The 21,867-nt window shown below is 49.8% G+C and overlaps 1 protein-coding gene across 1 annotated transcript in view; it reads right to left on the bottom strand.

Annotated features, from left to right (window-relative positions):
• Positions 1–21,867, bottom strand: part of Mvb12b (multivesicular body subunit 12B) — a 163,492-nt gene that overhangs the window by 89,563 nt on the left and 52,062 nt on the right. The window contains exons 4-6 of the mRNA XM_052725728.1: positions 17,166–17,262; positions 11,025–11,154; positions 7,298–7,420 (exon numbers count right to left, since the gene is read on the bottom strand). Coding sequence (XP_052581688.1) covers positions 7,298–7,420; positions 11,025–11,154; positions 17,166–17,262 — 350 coding nt within the window. The remainder of the gene's footprint in view (positions 1–7,297; positions 7,421–11,024; positions 11,155–17,165; positions 17,263–21,867) is intronic.

Genomic DNA, 21,867 nt, shown 5'->3' with positions numbered 1-21,867 from the left:
ATACGATCTGAAATTACTTCCCACATGCTGGGCACCTGGGACTCAGAGGTCTTAACCAGTCTGCAGCCACATTTCACCCCAACCACTTCCTGTATCCGGAGAAATGGCACAGCTGAAAGGTTCCAGTTCACGGTGCCAGCGTACCACCATCACCGCTGCTTATGTGGCCAGTCTTCTTTGGGCACCACGGGCCAGGAGGATGTCCAGCCTAACTCTTCACGAGGGAAGAGGCTAGCACAGGTGGGCACTCTCATAGTGGCTGCCAGAATGAGTCACTGCTGAACCCCAGCAGCCTCACCCCTGCCCCAGCTCTGGAGCCTAGGCCTGGTCTCTGCAGCAATCTTACCCCTGCCACAGCTCTGGGGCTCCTCCAGCAGCCAGCTGCTGGTCCTCTCTAGGGAGTGGTGTGAGGCACACAATGGATTCAAACTTCAGAGCAAATATCTGTGCACCTTGGGCAAAGAAGCTTTACACCATGGTATGCACCTTAAAAAGCATCTCACTAAACAAATAAAACAAAATCTGGGTGGGTTTTGTGAAGGAAAGAAAATCTAACTGCAGTGGTGTTGAGCCCCACACTCTCTGGACAGGACCAGGGCAGAGCACCCACCCACCCCCGACTTGCCCGTGGCTTACCATGGAAGACCAACTCAGAGCATGCCACGGCTGCTCACTGTTAGCAGGGAGGAACAATTCATTCCTTGGAACCAATTCTGACACTTGTCTGCAGCCTGACCAGGAGGTAGGGTGCATATGGCCCTTCTGAAAATGACGACCCTTACACCACACCACAGCATCTCACCCCAACCCTCAGGGCAGAGTCATCCCCTACGAAGACTCTGCCAGGCAAAGGTCTGCAGTGCCGTCTCTCACCATGCAGAACAGGAAGTTTGTGCCACCACAGGAAGAGAAGACACGGCCTCCCTGCCCTGAGCTGGGTGGGCCTCTCACTCCAGTCCTGCTCAGCAGGTGAAGTGGCAGATACATCTGTGGTGCAAAGATAATCTTGTAATTGAAAGCTGACAGAAGGCAGCTGGAAGATTTGAGGCCGTCGGTGTAGACATGAGGACTCCACTTGCAGGGTATCTCCTGTGCTAGTCGGCCAGAACATTCCATGAGGCAGCTAACCTGGGCCCTGGGTCCAGCAGGGAGGCGGGGTCGGGCAGGCAGGATGCTGTTTGGCTCATGGGCTGTGACAGGGGATATGACAACAGTGAGAGCAGGTGGCATGATTTCCTAGCTCCTTCAGGAAGGGCCATTAACCTTTTAGATGACAGCCCCGGGACCCAAATGATGGAACCATTTTTGAGGTCAGCAGGATCTATGTTCTTGAAATCTGACACCGACATGCAAAAGTTGTGACTGAATCGTGGTGTCCCCGAGAGGGAGACTAAGTGCGTGTGACAGGTCTTCTGCCGTCAGAATGCCCCACTTCTCAGAGTATCTGTCACGGAATGATAATACCCATGCAGAGAGTTCAGTACAATTATGTCTGTCACTGAGAAACACACTTTGGAAACCGACTGACAACTTTCTGGGAGCTGGCGAATCACGGGGAGACCCCAAACACCTCTAAGGAGCACGCACCAGGCCACAGAGAGGCCAGCTTGGCTGACGGACTCCTGGGAACGGCTCCAAGCAGCTGCACCTTGAGGGGATGATGCTATGACCCCCTGCTGGAAAACGTGGAGTGCACTCTGTGGCTTTTGGTGAGACAGTCCTTTCTCCTGGGGGTCAGATGTCCATGAAGGACAGGCAGGCCTGGTAGGGTTTCTCCTACAGGACCACAGGGCACAAACAAGGACTCATACTCCAGGCCTGTGAGTAGGGCAAAACACAGCCACTGTGTGCATGTGTTCCAGTTTCTAGGCAGTCCCCATTCAAGGTCTACACAGAAACGAACTGTATCAGCATGTCCAGCACTCTGGGGCCCCAGCTACTTATTTCAGATGGGCACTGGAGGGGCTCACACAGCAACCGCTTAAACACACCAGTGCTTGGCTGAGACACAGTGTCAGCACCACTGATGCCTGGGCGTCCTGCAAGGACTGTCTGCACCTATCCCAGGTACGCCACAGGAGCTTTCCTCCTCCTGGAGGCCCTGCCACTGACACCAGCACTTGAGTGCAAGGGGCAGTACCTGTGGAATCTGGAGCAGGTCTCAGTGGCCAACACCTACTCTGACATCCCAACATACCATTGACCAAGGCTACCACAGCATGGTGTCTGTTGAACCTGAATTTCTAAGGGAGGGAGCACGATGGGTGGTTTTAATTTGTCAACTTGACACAATCTAGAAACACCTGGGAGAAGTCTCAGTGACGAACTGTCTAAATCAGACTGGCCTGTGGGCGTGTTGATGAGTTATCCTGAGTATGTGAACTGATGTTTAGAGACCCAGCACAAAAGTGGGCAGCACCATTCCCTAGGCAGGGGATCCTGAACTGTATAAAAGTGGATAACGCAAGCTGAGCACAAGCCTACGGCACGGCATGCGCTGCTCTCTGCTCCTGGCTCTAGAGGTGATGTGACCAACTCCCCTGCCTCCTGCTGTTCTGGCCTCCACTGTGATGGACTTCAGCTTGGAGTTAAAGGCTAAAGAGAATGAGCTAAAGAAACCCTTCCTCCTCAGCTGCATAGTCAGGGTATTTCATCACAGCAACTGGGAACTAAACCAGGCCAGGAGAGGAGGGAGATGGACACTTCCTGACTAAGGTGTGAGAAGCATGATTCCTCCAGTGGCATGGAGGTCCAAGAGACCTCACCTCCTTTGCTATGGTGACAATATCCCCGGATAAACAATGCCAGAGAGGGAAGGTTTGGCTCACGGGTGCAAAGCTTTCACAGTCAGCCAGCTCTGTTGCTTTGGGGTGGAGGGAAACATGTAGCTGAGTAAAGCTTCTCAACTCAAGGTGGCCAGAAAGCAGGGAGGCTTGAGGGGAGACTCCAGTGACTCACTTCTTCCTATCAAGCCCCACCTTTCCAGTGTCTACCATTTCCCAATCACCTGTTCAACTGCGAATCCATCAGTAGATTAGTTACTGATTAACTCAGCACTATCATGATCTAGTTACACACACAAACAGTCTCACCTCCAACACTCACTAGAGGCCAGGCCTTCAACATACGAACATCTGAAGGATACTTCCCACCAAACCCTCAGCAGTAGCTCATGCCCCCCCCCCCAAGTGGTCCCGTCAAGCCACAGAGCCCACTTCTGTGAGGTTTATTTATTTATCTATTTATCTATTTATTTTTATCTTTTTGGTTTTTCAAGACAGGGTTTCTCTGTGTAGTTTTGGTGCCTTTCCTGGATCTCGCTCTGTAGCCCAGGCTGGCCTCTAACTCACAGAGATCCGCCTGGCCCTGCCTCCCGAGTGCTGGGATTAAAGGCGTGCACCACCACCGCCCAGCTATTTATTTGTTTTGAAAAAGAAATGTTGAAAACCCAGTGCAGTGGTCCATGTCTCCAATCCCAACACCCTGGAGGCACAGGCAGGTGGGTCTCTGGTCTACAAAACAAGTTAGTAAGTCCCAAGGCCATGGAGAGGCCTAGTCTTGGGACGGGGTTGGGGGATGATGTCCCAAATCTGTTACCTTGTACCTTTGAGCCACCTTAGCTTCCCCCTTCTCCATTCACAAATGCTCATGCTCTCTCTAATGTTAACCATTTAAATAGCTGAAGCCAGCTGCCTACCTGTGCTCAGGTTAAAATTCAACACTGCAGTTTAGCAGTTTACATGACTCTCTGCCGAACCTGCCGGGTGTGACAGGACATAGCATGGCCATACACAGCAGGGTGCATGCCACAAGCTCAGGATCAGTTCACTTCACATGCAGGCACGCGCGCGCACACACACACACACACACACACACACACACACACACACACACACCCTACCTCTGGGCCAAGTCTTCTGACCCTGTGCTGTGGACCACGTGACCTGTGGGAGGCCTTTCTTTACACCCACTGCCCTCTGCCTCCTGGTTCCCGGGGGTGCTGCAGCTGTGGAGTTATACGATACTGACCCTATCCTTGGCACAGCCGCTCTCCCTAGTGACTGTGTCGTCTGTGGGTTGATAAGCATGACTCTGACATCTTTATCAAGCTTCTGATCCCACTGCTCAGCAAGCTGGGGCCAGCAGCCCACCAAGATCCATACCCTATGCCCCCAAGTGGCAGCCCCGAGCAGAACAGGAAGCGTCCCCTCCCCACAAAGCTGGCTCACTTAGCTAAGGCCAGCCCAGCAGAGGGGTAGGGAGCTAGGACATGACCTCAGCCCTCAGGTCACCCCATCCTACTGGATAATGTGCCTGACACTGATGGGCAGGGGTGGAATGCTTGCTGACTGGAGGGAGATCTAGCCTCCAGGTCCTGGACAAAGTGGTCTGCCCCAGCGACCTAGCAGAGGTTTGTGGGTGAAACCAGGGCTCACTGTACAGAGGGTGAGTTCTGCCAAGCTATTTTATACTGCTTTTGACACAAATTCCACTGAACTCAATGCTCAATTCACCGGTCATCGCCAACGAGCATCCTACCAACCCTGAGGCCTTTGTTTAGGAAGACAGGGAGGGGCCCCAGATCATGTTCCACCATGACTGCCCCTGCAGCAGTGGGAGGCTCGGGTGCTGCTGGGATGAGGAAGGTGACGGCCTGTCACCTGTGAAAAGGTCAGCAAATGCCCCTTTTGTCTGAAGTAAAGTTGGAAATGACAGCTCTCTGAAAAGCTGCTGGGAACGCTTTAAATTCAAGTGTTGGCAGAGCACATGTTCTTGGCTTTTGAAACAGACTCCCAGGCTCATGAGACAGCTTGTCTGCCACCCACTCCATCTCCCTCCCAGCGTGCATCCTGCCACCTTCTAGGTGGCCAGTAGAGGGCACCCCACCACCACGCTCCTGGCAGCTACGCTTGGGTTCTCAGATCAGGTGTTCCCACACAAAGACCAGGGAAGTACCTGATGTTTGCGATTTACTGCTCCATGGGAAAATCATGAACTTGCTATATATGCGATGATGTCACCTACATAAAAGTACACAGGGGAACGAGCTCAAAGGAAATGTAACAAAAGGTTATGAGAATGTGCTCACTGGAAACGGGTTTTGTTTTTCCATTAAGTTCTATATTCTGCCAATTTCCCACAAGCACTTAGTGCTCTTGTGATTGAAAAACTCAGCAGTGCTCACGGATGGGGAGTCATCTGGAGGGGCAGAAACATGGTTCCTCACTGTTGGAGAAGCATGTGCTGTGACAATGACAATGGGGGACTCTCACCCAGTGACCTGAGCACAGGCAGCCCCGAGGGTGGCCCAGGGGAGGCCCAGGGTTCCTGTGAGCACCGGCTCAGAGGAGGAAACAGGACTGGAAGTGAGGTGCCAGTCTGCCTAAATTCTGGGGTCTGAAGCTGGGACACAGGACTGAAAGTCACGGGCAGGGGTGGGGTGTAGGAATTTGGGCGGGGGTAGTCTATGGGGGGAGCTGAGTCTTCAAGTCATCTTAAAGCTGTCAGTCCCTACAAAGCCCTAGCATGCCCAGCCCTTCCTGTCTTCAATAGAAAATTGAAGTAACCAGCAATTCTTAAAAAAAAAAAAAATCAAAGATACTGGATAGGAAAAGAATAAAATCCCAAAGCCAACTCACAAAAGATAAAAACAGCAAACCCAGATGACTTAAGAGGCGCGCGCAGGCATGCACACTGCCTGTAAATCAACACCCAGCCAGAGAGGAGACTGGGAGAAACACACAACAGCATTTGCATACAGGAGGTGATCCTCCTGAATGCTGCCGACTTAACTCAGCCAAATTAGAATACATTTTATATTGACTATTTTGACATTTGTTTTATTTGGCAAGTAAAACAGAACTGATCCAATTTCCTTGCAGCCATTGTAAACCATAAACTGTGCTCCAAGGCCATAAAACACAGAGCCTTGTAAGGGCTGTGCTGGGTGACACCACCCTCCAGGCCCACCAGCTCTGGGCTACCCGCTGTGGCGTAGGTGACCTGGCTCTCCTGTGACAGGCAAGCTCAGGACATTCTCTGTTTCTTCTGGGACAGTAGGGACCCTGTCCAGTAAGTTCTTGTCAAGTCAACACAAGCTAGGGTTATTAGGAAAGAGGGAACCGCTACTGAGAAAATGCCTCTATCAGCTCGGCCTGCACGCAAGTCTGTGGGGCATTTTCTTGATTACTGCTAACTGATGTGGGAGGGCCCAGCCCACCACGAGGAGCAAGCCATGGAGAAAGAACACTCCTCCATGGCCTTTGTCAGTTTTTACCCTGTCTTCCTCAATGATGGGCTATGACAGGACGGACACACCAAGTAAGTCTTCCCCGGGTTGCTTTTGGTCAGTGTTGTTTGTTTTTGTTTTTGTTTTTTTTTCCTCACAGCATAGAAAACAAATTAGAATGCCTTCATTCCATGCAATAGGACTTATTAACTGATTGAGGTGATGCCCGTTTCTGGTCCTTCCAGACCGCATGTGTCTTTGGAGACTGGCTCTATTTATCCAAGGCCGTTGAGCCCCAAGGGGCTCTGCAGCTCTGCAGCTGACTCAGACTTGAGCTGACAAGAGCGCTGGAGACAAGTGGACCTCCCCCAGCACCGACGACAGCCTGAAGCGACGCTGGCAGCGTTGTTCTTACTGTAATGAGTGCAGCCTCCTGAAAACACCACTTTCTAAGGACTTCTGGCTTGTAGTCCCTGGAAAGCACAAACATCCTGGGCAGCTAACCAGTCCTGCTGGGTCTCCGGTGGGCTACTGGCAGAGCTGAGAGGGAGTTCTGTCCTCTGGAAGCCAGGGCCCTGGTCACTGGCTGTCACACACACCTGTGTGTCTATAAGCTCACTTGAATGGCAAGCCAAATTTTGTGTTTTGTTTAATCTGGTTTGGTTTTTGAGACAGGGTCTCACTATGTAGCCTTGGCCTGGAACTTGCTATATAGACTTGGCCTGGAACTCAAAATCTGCCTGCCTCTGCCCTCTGCCTCCTGAATGCTGGGATTAAGGGTGAGAGACACCACAGCCAGCTTGACCAACCAAGTTTGAGCTTCACCTCTTGCTGTGTTGGGAACCTGTGGTATACCCACGATATAGAATATCGAGAGGCCTTTATACACACGGAACACACAGATTTCTGACCATGACTTTTTAAGGCCCAAGTTTAGACCTGCAAATTTTCAGCTACATGTTGCACTATTTCAGCAGATATTAAGTGGGTGTTTTCTAAACTGTTGCATGGCTTGGCAGCGCCCAAGGTCATGGAAGTGCATGGGTGAGAGTCTCAGCAAAGCCTCACCTGGGAAGGTTTGGGGCTGGGGTGGAAGCCGCTGATGACTGTGAGGGCGTGGTGGGTTGAGATGAGTCGTGGTTTCTTGGCACTCTGCCCATGCGATACCAGATGCCCATGCTGTTCAGTTCCCTGCAGGAGAAAAGGAAAACCTTCAAGGCACTGCTGAGCTTGGAGCACCGACCTGAGCCACAAAGTCAACCATTACCTCAAACCCCAGGAAGACCACTCTCACCATGTAAGACAGGCTCCATCACCTCCCTTCATGCCCCGGACCTAGCACGACTACAGCTCAGGCCCTCTTTGTGTGTGATGTGTTCATCTTTACCTACCTGGGCATGCCCACCTGCCTGCTCTGGGCATGCCCACCTGCCTGCTCTGGGCATGCCCACCTGCCTGCTCTGGGTACACTGCCTTGCTTGTTGGCATGTACTCACTATTCATTTTACCATCTCACTGCTCTCAAGTACTCTATGTGGTCAGGGTGAGGCAGCTGGCAAAAGTTCTGGAGACACATGCCTGACTTCCAAGCATGAGAAGGATTCTTCTTCAAGTTCACACACACTTCCACATGTCAGGATTTGGCCCCTCATAGCTGGGAGTCACTGCATGTGGCCTCACTCCAAGGTCAGTTGGGAAGATGGCCTCAAACCCTCAAACTAACGGCTCACAGCCCACAAACCAGCACAATCAAGAGTAGATACACAGCATACATGGTGTGACAGCCACAGTGGCCATGAGTAGATACACAGCATACATGGTGTGACAGCCACAGTGGCCATGAGTAGATGCACAGCATACATAGTGTGACAGCCACAGTGGCCGTGCTCACACTGCACGCCTGTGATGTGAATGAGGCAAGCTCACCCTTGGCAATCAAACAGGATAACTTCTGCCACGTGCAAGCCCTCTCTGCCACCCCAAAACGGTGTCTATGGGACTGGAAGCCGAGGGACAGCATCTCTTCTTCCAAAAATAAAAGGCATTTACTCTGTGGGTCTTGGGTGCAGCCGGGGTGGGGGGGTTTCTAAGCCAGACCCTGCCTCATCAGAAGAGCAAGCCCACCTTTCTCCACCCCGCTGCAGCCTGTACTTCAGTGGACGATGTGCCCTTTCCAGTCTGAGATTTCTGCCTCTCAGAGCACAAGTTCAGGCCCTTGTCATGTGGCACTCAGATTAAGTGACTTTGGTACTTAAAAATCATGCTATGTCTTCTAGGAGAGGATGTTATGGCTTAAGATGAAATAAAAATTGTACTCCAGCAATTTAAAAAATTATACCAAGGAAGAAAGATTCTAGTTTTGTTTATCAAGACAAATACTGATTTTAAAAAATCCATTCTTCAGAATTGTTTAAAACAGTTAAAATTGCATCTTTTAAAAATAGTATTATAGGGGGCTGAAAAGATGGCTCAACAGTTAAGAGCACTGGCTGCTCTTCCAGAGGACTCGAGTTCAATTCCCAGCACCCACATGGCAGCTCACAACTGTCTGTCACTCCAGTTCCAGGGGATCTGACACCTTCACACCAATGCACATAAAATAAAGTTAAATAAATTATTAAAAATAGTATTGTGATGAGAGATGTGAACAGTAGATGCAAGTACACTATGAAAGTACAGTGGCTGCTGTCCATGTGTAAATGGAAGCCTGTGGGGTGATGTGAGGTTGCTCTGCTCAGGGCTTCCTCCCCTATAACCTGCCTGCACAGTTAAACTCAGGGCACAAAGCAGGATTTGCAGGTGTGGGAAGGGAATGGCCAAGCCCTTCCTTTACCTGTTCATTTTTGGTGCAGGGGATGGAGCCGAGTTGACACTCCTAAGCATGGGCTCTACCACTAACGCCCAGCTTAAACCCATCTTGACCAGAGTACGTGAATCTACAGCGGAAGAGGCTGAAGAACCTCAGCTGCAAGACCCTAGACGCAACCACCTCAGTGCAGGAAGCATCCATTTTCTTGAGTTCATCCAGCCCCACCCCAGCCCCCCCTACCTGACCTCCTGCACATTTTGGCACAGCTACCCTCTGGTGATATTTTATTTGTATTAAAATGTTATTTGTATGTTAATAAATAAAGTTGCCCGGGGTCAGAGCTATTAGCAAGCCATAGGAAAGCAGGGCAGTGGCGGCGTATGCTTGTAATCCCAGCACTTGGTAGGCAGAGCTAGGTAAGTCTCTGTGTGTTCAGGGATACAGCCATTATTGGATACACATGCCTTTAATCTCAATACCAATCTTAGAAAACCTGGAGGCCTATACAGACAGGCCGTGACGAGGCAGTCATGTGGTTGGGTTTACAACCAATGAGAAGGCAGGACAGGAACTCTATATAAAGACTTTAACACAGGGGAAGCTCTGGTTCGGAGAGGTAGGACCATCGCAGGAGGAAGGGTAAGGTTTTAGCTCTTAGGTCTGACCTCTTGGCTTTCTTCTTTGCATTGGTTCTGTGTTTCTTATTTAATAAGAAGGTTGGTTACATCTACAACGCTCCTTTACTGTTCCTCCTTGAGCTCTACTGAAGCAGTCCTTACTTCCAGCTCAGGCCGGCCAACGAGGGAATGACCTTTCCCAGGTAACAGTGACCAGGTAGGGCTGCACCTAATGCTGGTCAGAGGAATCAAAACCAAGAACACTGAATTCAAGAATTGTGATGGGAACTGCAGGAAGGCAGACTTGCTAATCTCTGAAGCCGCTCAAAGGGACAGCAGTGTCATGCCTCCCCAGAGGAACAGGTATCAGATGGAGTCCCACCAGAGGACCAAGAGGGCAGGAAATGAGGTGTTCTCATCCTCTGAGTTCCTACTTCTGCCTGCCTAAGCCTGGCTGCTGCATCAGCCAACAAATGCCTCGTTTTGCTTAGGTCACTCTGGGTGGGCTTCCCGTCACTCAGGCTCAGAGGCCCAAAGCGAAGAGCTGGGGTTTGCCTGCACTTGGAGTTTACGGAGCTGCTTTGGAGCCAGGCCCTGCTTACTTCTGAGGCTCTAGGTGACCAGGACCCAATGGGCCCAGCCTCCAGCAAGCTCTCTGCTATTAGAAGACATGCATTGTAGAGTCCTGTAATATGTGGGTTTCTTTCTGACTTACAACCAATGTGACTAGAATAAAACCCAGAGGACCACTATTTCCCTCTGGGTCCAACGTTAGCTCCGGTGTGCCCACAGGTGGGCCTCTCTTCCCAGGATGAGCCACACTCACTCCCACTCTGCCCACCCAGTTCAGTCTTCTCTTCACTGCTGGTTCTCCTGACTAAGAGATCTATGCTTAGTAATCCAGCCTCCTGTCTTAACTAGAGTAGGCCAGTTCATCACATTCCCCTCACTGTCTGAAATGACCTTGTTCATCTTCTTGCTCACTGATTATCTCTCTTTTCAGAACAGCCTCTCTATGAGGACAGGGCCTTTGTCTCTCTCTCCTGCACACAGGATCTGTCCAGTGGTACAAACAGGTTGGCCATAAAATGCCCCAGGCCGATAATCAGTGTGAAGAGTTGAGGTCCACAGTAGCATTCAGGCAGCATGCAGAGGGGCCTGAAAAGTGATTGGACAGGGACCAGAAGGCCCTAGGATGGAGCTACACTGTAAGCTGAGGTAGACTGAGGTCAGAGTCAGTGATGAGCACCAACACCAAGAGCTACGGATTATGGCTGAGTCTTATGAGCCATGCAGGAGTGGTCCCAGGAGTGGCCCAAACACTCTCAGGGGAGGTGGATCTGTGTGTGGAAATACTGTTGAGACTTACCCAATAAATGTGTACTGGGGAGGTGCCTGCTTGGTCCGGCCCATGATGCGAATGTCACAAATGGCAGCTTCGGTTGAATCCCGGGGAATAAATTTAATGCATAGCCTCTTCTTCCTAAAGGCCACCTCCTCTAAGGAAATAACAACGGAAAGGTGTGAGTCTGATGGAGATGCCACCTCCTCTCCCATTTGGGCTGCAGAAGGGATGGTCACCCTTGTCATCTGAAGAGGCCCCTAAGGACGTGTGATGGCAGCAGAGTACACCAGTCACCCTGCCCTGCATCCAGGGCCTGACCCCAGACATGCTGGCCAAGAAGGAGTTCCCTGAACTGCTGCCACAGTCGCCGTCTGTGGACACCACCCAGGGACACCCCACTATAGGGCTGCTCTTGCTTTTCAGTTTTTAGTGTAGAAATCTTCAAGCACACCCCAAGGGGTGAGAACCGCAGGGCAGAGCCACCTGCTTCTGGTCGGCACACTGGCTCCAGCTCTTGACACACCTTTAATTTTCCTGTCTGGATATATGGAACAACCCTCCCAGCACTACGTCATGTTGCCCAGCTCGACCCCAGAAGGCATGGCTGTCATGTCCCTGCCATTTCTACCAAGAACAAGGAAATTCCTGAACTCATGGTCTGAATTCCAGTTTCTCCATCATCGCACAATGCCCTGCACCCCTGCACTGTCTGGAGCCACATCTAGACTGTGTGCTGTGCAGCGGGCTGGCAGGTCTCTCGGTCCTGTTTGCACTGTCGGCACCCCCCGCGGCTCCTTGTTGCTTTGTGGCGCAGACAGGCAGGGAAAATAAACAGCTGTTCGGCCCTCATCCAGTGGCACGTCGGAGCTGGCTGGCTTTGACCCAGTCAGACCTCTCTGGAAGGCAGCACACGTGTGGGCTCCCAGGGCCACTGCACTGAGTTCCACAGTGCGGGCCTGAGACCTGGATCACCGCTCTCGCTGTGGTTTTTTAGGATGTGCGTAGCTAAGAGCCATACCTTGGTTCGAGGTTTCGAATAGCAATTCCCCAAATCCTGCCTTTCCTTCTGCATTGATGAGCTCAAGTTCTTCTATCTAAAACATAACTCTTCTTCAGCTATGCGCCACTCTAAGGTTGATTTTGACCAGGAAGGAATGCCAGTGTGTGGCTCTTCTCTGTCACTTGTCCAGCCCCCACACAATGGGCTGGTGCTGTAGCAATGGACAACGGTGCCCATCCAGGTGGCGGTGTGGCTCATTAGTGGTTCTGAACTTTTCCCAACAGTTCACGAGTCTTTCAGTTGGATTTGTGGGTAACTTTTTTCATTTTTTAAAGATTTTTGAAATTAAAATAATTATACCATTTTCCCCTTTCCTTTTCCGTCCTCTGGCCCTCCTATACACACCCCCTTTGCTCTCTTAAATTCATGACCCCTGGCCTTTTTCTTTAATTGCTGTTACGTATATATTCCTAAATACATAGATACAACCTGTTCGGTCTGTATAATGTCTCCTGTTTGTACATGACTGCAGGGCCCACCATTTGGTATCAGACAACCAACTGGAGATGCCTTCCCTGGGGAAGACTGTTTCCTCCACTCTCTGCACTCAGCTGCCTGTAGCTTTGTTTGAGACAGGGTCTCACTGTGCACCCTCGATCAGTCTCAAACTTGTAATTCTCCTGCCTCAGCCTCATAAATGCTGGGATTACAGGTACGTGCTACCACACCTGGCTCCATCAGTAGGGTCTGGGCTAGGAGCCCAGCTCTGCCACTGCTGGCACTGGCACCTCAGAGCCACTTGACCCCTCTGAGCCTCGGTTTTGCCATCTGTAGAAGAGAACTGGGGAAGCCCACCCCAGAGGAGTATGGGAGATGCTGTGTGGGAACATGATTTCTTAGCCAGTTCTAGGCACATGGTAGGTGCTGAGTAAAGGACAGCTAGGAGGGATTGGCAAGCCAGCACAGTGTGCACCTAACATCTGCGCTTGGTACTGACCCTCCAGTGGCAGAATCTGTGACCATTTACACATGGTCCTGCTGCAGGCAGGCGGGGGAGGGTGGTTCTGCCGGCCCGGTGGAATCAGCAGTATTATTGGGTCTTTGCTATGTTTTGGAGGAAAGGGGTGTCTTTTTAAAAAGCCAGAAAGCTGGGCAGTGGCGGTGGTGGCACACACCTTTAATCCCAGCACTTAGGAGGCAGAGGCAGGCAGATCTCTGTGAATTCGAGGCCAGCCTGGTCTATGGAGCGAGTTCCAGGACAGCCAGGGCTACACAGAGAAACCCTGTCTTGAAAAAAACAAAGAAACAAACGAACAGGCAAACAAAAAGTCAGGCTGAAATGCCCAAATTCTGTGAGTTCTTTCCCGGAAATAAAAGCAAAGGGCTACATCCTCAAGCCACAAAGCTTCAAGCTGTAGAAATGTCTATGACACATACAGCAAACACCCTCCTTGAGGCAGAGATGGCATCCTGGAGGAAGGGGGCGCCATTATCAGTCCTGTACCTAACACCATTAGCTACCAAGTTCAAGTCCTGAAGGAGATGCACTGGAGACCTTCCCTGAGGTAAACGGCAGGGCAGCTATTCTGCTAGCCTTTGCCACAGCTTGGCTCCATGTCTCCATCTGCAGCCAGCTCAGTCCAGGACGATCCACTCATTCATTACACATGCTTAAGCAGGCCTCATTTTAAGTAAACATATTATACATAGTCAATAGAAATGTGTTCAGTCATGCTAATGAACACAGGGAGAGTACACAGCACTTTACTAAAACAAACAGTCTTCCAGTGTTTAAGTGCTGTATGGACTGCAATAGGCTATATTTTAAATTAATTACAGGAGTCTCATCTTTTTGGCTGACTTCATGAAATCAAGGCTTTAAGTGCTCTCAGGAGATACTGGGCTGACCATGAGGCTTTTGATCCCCTGGGAGTCTTTGAGAAACAGTCCCATGACTAGAGGTATGCTTAGACACCTGAGGGAGAGCACAGGGCCCCCTGGACAGCAGCAGATGCAAACATGGGACCTGGCTTCCCAGTCAGAACCACTGGGCCCCAGCAGTCCCAGCACCGGTCCACAACAGGCCTCCTCACTGAATGAGCTCAACAAACCGGAAATGCTGAATGTGGAATCCCTTGTGGCTACACCATATATCCACACAAAAGATACTACGCATCAATTAGCTGTCAAAATAAACATCAAGGAAATATTTAAAACTCTGAAAACCTCAGGAAGAAAACAGAACAGGAATGAATACAAATCACTGTAAGCAGAGAATTCACCTAAGAGAAAAAGGTAGCAAGCGATCGTCGCAAAAGCACTCAGGCTTGCTAATAAGTAGTGAACTACAAATTAAACACAATTTAAATAGTGAAACAAAGTAAGAGGCTGAGCGCCTGCGTGGCAGTCTGAGGAAATGAAGCCTCTGCTGCAGACAGTGAGAGACCTTTGCGGAGGTCAGCAGCTGGCAAGTCCAACCCGCAAGGGACCAGTGTGCTCCAGCAACGTACCCTCCTCGCCTGACAAACAGGGAAACTGAGCCAGGATTCTGAGAGGACCTGCTCGGGGCTCCACAGCATGAGCAGCAGGGCCAGCCTGAACCCATGGACACAGAGACAGATTCAGAAGGAGGGCTCCGGACTGGGGTCCTCCTGTCTGCACACTTTCCACAGCCTGACATGACTATGTGGGAATGACCGGAAACAGGCGGAACTACATGGGAAGCACCGGCTGGGGGGCAGGGCGGCCAGGGCTGGGAAGCAGTGTCTCCATGACGTCCGTGCCTGCTCTGAGGGCAGCTGTGGTGAGGAAAGGCCCATGATGGTGGTGCACAAGCATGACTATTCTGAGAAGTACTGGACTGTGTACTTTAAATGGGTGAATTACATGGTACTTAGATTGTACCTTAAACCACTATTAAAAAAAAAAAAAACCCTGTTACTTAGAAACTCTGTTTGCCCAAGGTGCTTAGTACATGTGTGTGTGTACATGTGCACACGTGTGTATGTTCTGTGTGTGTGCGTGTGCATGTGTATATGTAGGTGTATGTGTGCATGTGTATATGTAGGTGTATGTGTGCATGTATATATGTAGGTGTGTGTGTGCATGTGTATATGTAGGTGTGTGTGTGCATGTGTATATGTAGGTGTGTGTGCATGTGTATATGTAGGTGTGTGTGTACAGATGTATGTGTGTGTACTATATGCATGTATGTGCATCTGCGTGTGTATGTGTATATATATGTGTATGTGTGCATATGAATCTGTGTGTGTGTATGCATATGCATTTGTATGTGTGTGCATATGTACATGATTATGTGCATGCATGCATGTGTATTGTGCATATGTGTGTATGTGTAAGCATGTATATATCCATGTGTATTTATGCACATGCATGTATGTGTGCATATGTTTCCATGTGTATGCATGTGTATGTGTATATGTGCATGTATGTCCGTGTGTGCATATGCATGCATATGTACGTGTGTACATCTGTGTTTGTATGTGGGTGTGTTCTTACACTTGGTTAAGATGCAGTCACTGTACCTTGTTTTTCTCACATGCAAAGCAGGCCTAACACCCATCTCCATAGAGGTCTCCTAAAGATAAGATGACATCATGAGGGTGGAGTGTTTATCATGGGGGCTTTACATGAAACGTTAAACGTCAGTGTCCTCTTTTTCTGTTGCTGTGGTAACACATCCTGACCAAAGGCACTTGAGGAAGAATGGTTTATGTGGCTTACAATCCCAGGCTAGAGCACGTCACTGAGGGGAAGTCAAGAACAGAGAGAAACAAGCTTCCTCAAGTTTACAAGAGAAACAAGTTTACACTCCGTCGCTGGCCCTCTGCCCTCACATAGCCCAGGACCTCCTGCCCAGGTGGACTGGGTCAGTTAACAATCATGACAACCCCCTGCAAGCATGCCCAGAGGCCGATCTGATCCCTTCTAAGGTGATTCAAGGCTGTGCCACAGTGGCAGTTAAAACCAACCAGCACCATGACATTTGCTGGGACACGGAGCAGCACACGAGGGATCCGTGCTTTGCTGAAGTAAGTTCCACTGGAGGGGCTGGAGACATGGAAGCTGTTCAGTTTGAAATGTGAACAAGAAAATGGCAAGCAAGTAATGGGTTCAGAAACATTTGAACCAAGGAAAACCTGAAAACACACACACACACACACACACACACACACACACACACACACACACACACACACAAAATAAAAACAAAGAACAGGGTACAGAATTCCATAAAGGAATTTCACAGATAAAGGGATCTCTGTTCTCTTATTCACTGCCTCACTGCTGTGGAGGGGGCTCAGGAGTGATTACAAATAAAGCAAGTTCCTGTACACCAAATAAAGATGCTCAGATACACAAAGTCTCCCTGACTCTATCTTACCAGTCCTGCTCCAGAACCGGCCCTAGCCCAGGATCCTGAGGCAGCTTCTCCATCTTCCACAGTTCTCTGCTGTTCAGCTCAATGCAGTGTTGCTCAGTGGTTGGAACATCTGGTCTAATTCAAATCTTGTTTTTATTTGTTTGAGGTTTTTGTTGTTGTTTTGTAATAGAAGGGGTCTCATGTAGCCCAGGCTGGCCTCTCACTTGCTATGTAGTGAAGGATGACCTTGAATTCTGATCTTCCTGCCCCTACCTCCCAAGTGTTGGGACTACGGACATGAGCTACCACACCTGGCTCCATTTGATCTTGCATGCTCTAACTTGCAGCCTTTCTGGTTTGTGCCTCTTGCTCGCTCTGTGAGCCCCAAACCAGGCACAGAGCCTTTCTTGCAGCCTCCAGGGATCTTTTGATCTCTGCCCTTCCTCCCTTTTGCTTTGGGGTCTTGTGCCAAGCCTGGCTTCAGCAACAGTTGAGGGCAGACCAAAGACCAACTATCCCTAGACTCTCTGTCCTGTTATCGAGTGACCCCCAAGCAGCAGGGGCATCATTCTAAGAAAAGGGACTCTGCTCACTTGCAGGCAGGGCCCCACATACTCTTTGGACACACAGAGAACCACAGTGGATGTCACAAGTGGCAGGCTTTCTTTACCAGTCACAGGAAGTCCCTTCAAATGTTTCCAGAGAAAACCACACAAAGTATTAAGTCCACCAGAAGAGAAGGAGACTATCCCCAAGGCATGCATGCTAAGAGCAGACTCACGTGTGTCCACTGTCTCCTGAATAGGAATGAAGCCCACAGGCAATGTGTCCTTGACATCGATGAGCTTCATGTCCACCAGCACATTCCCCAAGTGACTCTTGGGAAGAAGAAAAGACACACAGGCTATTAATTGGAGCTCCTCAGTCGGCTTGCAGTCCTGGCTTCAGGACACATATTTAATACAGTGACCACTGCAGCTTCCCCTCTCAGGTTAGTTAGAGAAGACACCTAATGTTGCCCAGCATTTACCCAGGGACCACAGTGGACCTCAGGAAGGAGGTTCATCTGTGAAACCTCAAAGCCACTCACTCAGATGTGGCCTTGATGAGCTGGATGAACCACGCTGTAGACAGAACCCAGCAGAGGGCACGTGGGCATGTAGCCTAGATCCCACCCCCTCTCAGGGTCTGCAGGGTTTAAATGGAGGAGGTTCTGGGATGCTTGCAGGAGAGAAGTTGCATCTGAACTGAATGGAGACTGGTCACACAACCTAAGGGGGTTTTGGTCGCAGACAGTTTTCAGTTACAAGATGAACTGTACAAAATCCCAAGAATCATAAACTAACAGAACAGCAGCCCAGCCACTTCCGTACCCCACGCCTTCTGAAAAGAGTCGCTGGGGGGCTCTTAGGAGTTCCTATTTAGTGGTGGCAGAAGGGTCCACAGTGCACAGTTGCCATAAAGACATCTTTTGAAGATGGCAGGTGGCGTACCATTCTATAACCACAAGAGAGAATCTTTGCAAACACGCCAGCACTTGCAGCCCTTACTTCATGCTAGAAACGGCTCGCAAGAAACCTGCCCTATGCAGGGCTGCTGTGGAGATTACATTCACATCTTCAGAGTCCTCTCAGCCTTGTCAGAGCCAGTTAAGGCAAGAAAAGTGGGTTCCCAGCCCAAATCTCCCATTAGGGTCACAGCAATGTGCTCTGTGTGCCCACTTTGCAGAAGCACCGTCCTCCAAAGCCAGCTTGAACGCACGCACACTTCCCTTGTCTGCAATTCCGAAGAAACATCTAAGGGGGCAGCCCAGGCTCGGTTCTCACAGGCACTGCTCAGGACAGGGTCCCCGTTGCCTAGAGAAGGGACCCAACTTCATCTCTGAACTTGGGGAACACAGACTCCTCTCCATCCTGAGAGCACAGGCATCTCCGAAATCCATACAGGGAACATCTGCTTTCTGAACTAAGCCAGGCACTCTCTCCTTAAGCTCCTTTAAACTTCCTATCAATTTATAATTGGACTCTGTGGTGGTTTGAATAAGACTGGCCTCCATAGGCTCATAGATTTAAACACTTAGTCATCAGGGAGTGGAACTACTTGAAAAGGATTGGGAGGTGTGGCCTTGTGTCACTGGGGGTGGCCTTTGAGGTTTCAAAAGCCATGCCAAGCCTAGTGTCTCTCAGCTACTGCTCCAGCACCATTTCTACCTGTGTGCTGCCATGCTCCTGGCCATGGTGATAATGAACTATAGACAAGCCCCCAGTTAAATGCTTTCTTTTATAAGAGTTGTCTTGATTATAGTGTCTCTTCATAGTAAAAGAACAGTGACTAAGACAGACACTGTGAGGTATCCATCTACCTACCATCTTCAAAGATGTTGTTACAGAAACTGTGCAGTGAGGGTCAAGAATTCATAACTAATAATGTCTCCCTGTCTTTATTTGGGAGCTGGTTGGTGGCCCAAAGAAAGTTCCAACTACATTTGGTGGCACACTTTTCAACAGGTGGGTGCTGATGATCAGAAACCAAATCAGACTTCCTTGGATGGCAAATTGAAATGGGTCACCCAAATTCTGAAAGCTTATTATTGGTTATTATGGTGCATAAGTAAAACACATGCCTCAGGTAGAAATCAGGAGTGAGAGTGGCATGTGTAGTCTGTGCCCAGCACTTCCATGATTGTCCCATCAGACACCTGTCCTTTTCTCTCAACATCCCTGTGCTTGCCAACAGTTCCATGTTATCACTGCTCAGGGGGCCAGGGCTCAGGAAGACAGAATGTACTGAGGTGCAGCATGTGGGAGTAGGCCCTCTCTAGTGTGGAACAGACTTCTAACTACACGGGAAGGCCAGGCTCAGCCGAGAACCTTGGAAGCACCACCTGCCTTGGGAGCAGACCAATCTAATCTACTGCGTTTACCCCGAGGCAGCTGCCCTTCTATGTCACGCTGCTTTCTGCATCGAGGAATTAACAACTGGGCGTGTTCTGCTGCCCCAGAGATGGATGGGCACTCATCAATATTGCACTTGAACATCTTCAGCTTGACAAGCTGGACTCCGTAGAAGTCAACTGCAAACCACTTAGCAGCGTCAACCTCCCCACTCTCGAGAAAATGCCCTAATCATAACATCAGAGCGTTGGTGGTGCAGCCACTGAAACAAGCATGGCGAAACCCTTCTGTGCATAAAAAATGGGAGGCTGCCCTGTCGACGCTTCCAGCAGCCTGAGTGTGGCCCTCTTCTGCGGGCTGTCCCTCTGTGGGATTTTTTTCTTTTTTTCATACTGTAGGCCTACAACACCATGAATTTTGCTGGTTCCTTTCCCTTCCCCCTCTTGTGCTCTCTTTCATTTCCTCCTCATAAATATGAAGAACGTATTCCCAATCCTTGTTGAGCAAATGATTCATACCAGAAGCCCGATATACACTGACTCAGGGTATTTATATTGTCTCTGGTAGCCAGTATTTGCTAGTATACTGTAATTATTTTTGACAACTTTGCATTTAAGGTGGCCACAGATAACCAACTTAATATTCAAATGTTCATAAATCCTTCTGTTTAACATCCTCCCTACCTAATCCATGTACATTATTATTACAGGTAATGCCGAAAGTACGGGGCATGAAAAGCGCAATTAATCTCACTCCTTCCCCAGGAAACGACGTCACTCTAAAGCCAGGTTCCTATATTAATGGTCTGATTGGGGAAAGGAATTTAGGATTCAAAGGAAGCTCCCCAAACTCCTATGCTCGGAATCTCAAGTCACCTAATTAAGACTTGGCCTGCTCTGGAGATCCCACACCCTCCCATATGGTTGTAAAATGGTACTCTGCCAAGCCTCTGTTGACTCGAGGCCAGGACAGACAGGCAGCCGCCACCGGCTAGCATGTGCCTAGCTCCTGCCTCACTCAAGGACTGGCAAGTGGGCCACCCAAAAATTTGATCCCAAAGCAAATTCTATCCCCCGATTTGATCATTTAGATGATGGCAATGCTAAGCTAGATCCCCCTGCCCTAGACATATTCATTCTCTTCCATAAAAAGGGAGCACCCAGGCTTCAGTACAGGGCAGGGGCTTCTTGGGCTGTCCTCCTGGCAGCCTCACACCTCATCACCCCAGCACCCAGCTACTGATGAACAGCAACATGTTTTCTGGCAGTGCCAGTGCTGTGGGGTGTTTTGTATGCTGTGAATGTGTTGCTCTGATTGGTTGATAAATAAAATGCTGATTGGCCAGTAGCCAGTGTAGGCAGGATAAGCAGACAAGGAGAATTCTGGGAAGAGGAAGGCTGTGTCAGGAGACGCTAGCCCACTGTCCAGGGAGCAGCATGTAATGGCACACAGGTAAAGCCACGGAAAACGTGGCGACATATGGATGAACAGAAATGGGCTGAGTTTAAGTGTAAGAGCTAGTCAGTAGTAAGCCTGAGCTAATGGCCATGCAGTTATAATTAATATAAGCCTCTGTGTGTTTACTTGCAGGACTGGTGGGTAAGAGAGATTTGTCCTGACTGCGGAACAGGCAGGACACAGGAAAATTTTCAGCTACAGTGCCAGGGACCGAATCCAAGGCCCCATGTATGCTAAGCAGGTACTCTACCACGACCCTCAAGCCCAAGAACTGTGTTTCCTCCTCTGAATCATAATGGACCTGTTGCTGCCCCCACTCCCAGGACTTCAAGAACTCTTCTGCCTCATGGATTTCAGGAGGAAATGTAGCAAGCCAGTGTAAGTGACCCAAGGGACTGTGGACATCCTCTGAGCACAGGGCTGGGGTGATTTGAGTGAGAAATGTCCCACATAGTTTTGAGGATGTGAACACTTGGTCCTCAGTTTGTGGGGAGGTTAGGGGAGGTTTAGGAGGTATGGCCTTACTAGAGGAAGTATGTCACTGGGGTTGGACTTTGAGAGTGGAAAAGTTCACACCGCTTCCAGTTCTCACTCTGCTTCACACTTGCAATTGAGGATGTGAGCTCTGAGGTTCCTGCTCTTAACACCACGTCTTCCACTTGTGGTCACGCCTTCTACTTTTGGCCACACCTCCCTGCCTTGATAGATGTTTATCCCTCTAGATCCATAAGCCAAAATACACCCCTCCTTCTGTAAGTTGCCTTGATCATGGTGTTTTATCACAGCAACAGAAAAGTAACTTAGACAAGGTGCTTGACAAGTCTTCAGGACTTCCTCCCGAGAGTCCAGCAGCAGCGACTCCATGGCAGTCCACGGGAACAGTGGTCAGCGGACTGAACAGAGGCAATGGGAGCAAAAAGCAGAAAGAGCTTTCAAAAGACATTTGAGTAGACTCCAGGGACAAAGGGACTGAGGAGGGTGCGCGAGGGTGAGGGTGCGCGAGGATGCAGGTGGGAAGGATAGTTTATGGGTCTACTGATAGCCTCCTGAGCCCAGCATCTGGTGTGCTGATGTCACCTCACCCCTGCTCTTTGGAGTCTCATCAGGCTACAGTGAACCCAAAGGGTCTGT

The sequence above is a fragment of the Peromyscus californicus genome, unplaced genomic scaffold (genome assembly GCF_007827085.1).
Source record: "Peromyscus californicus insignis strain IS unplaced genomic scaffold, ASM782708v3 Scaffold_7__1_contigs__length_154581171, whole genome shotgun sequence".
NCBI lineage: Eukaryota > Metazoa > Chordata > Mammalia > Rodentia > Cricetidae > Peromyscus > Peromyscus californicus.
Note: the sequence above shows the minus strand (reverse complement) of the source record. Positions and strands in the feature narration are given on the sequence as shown.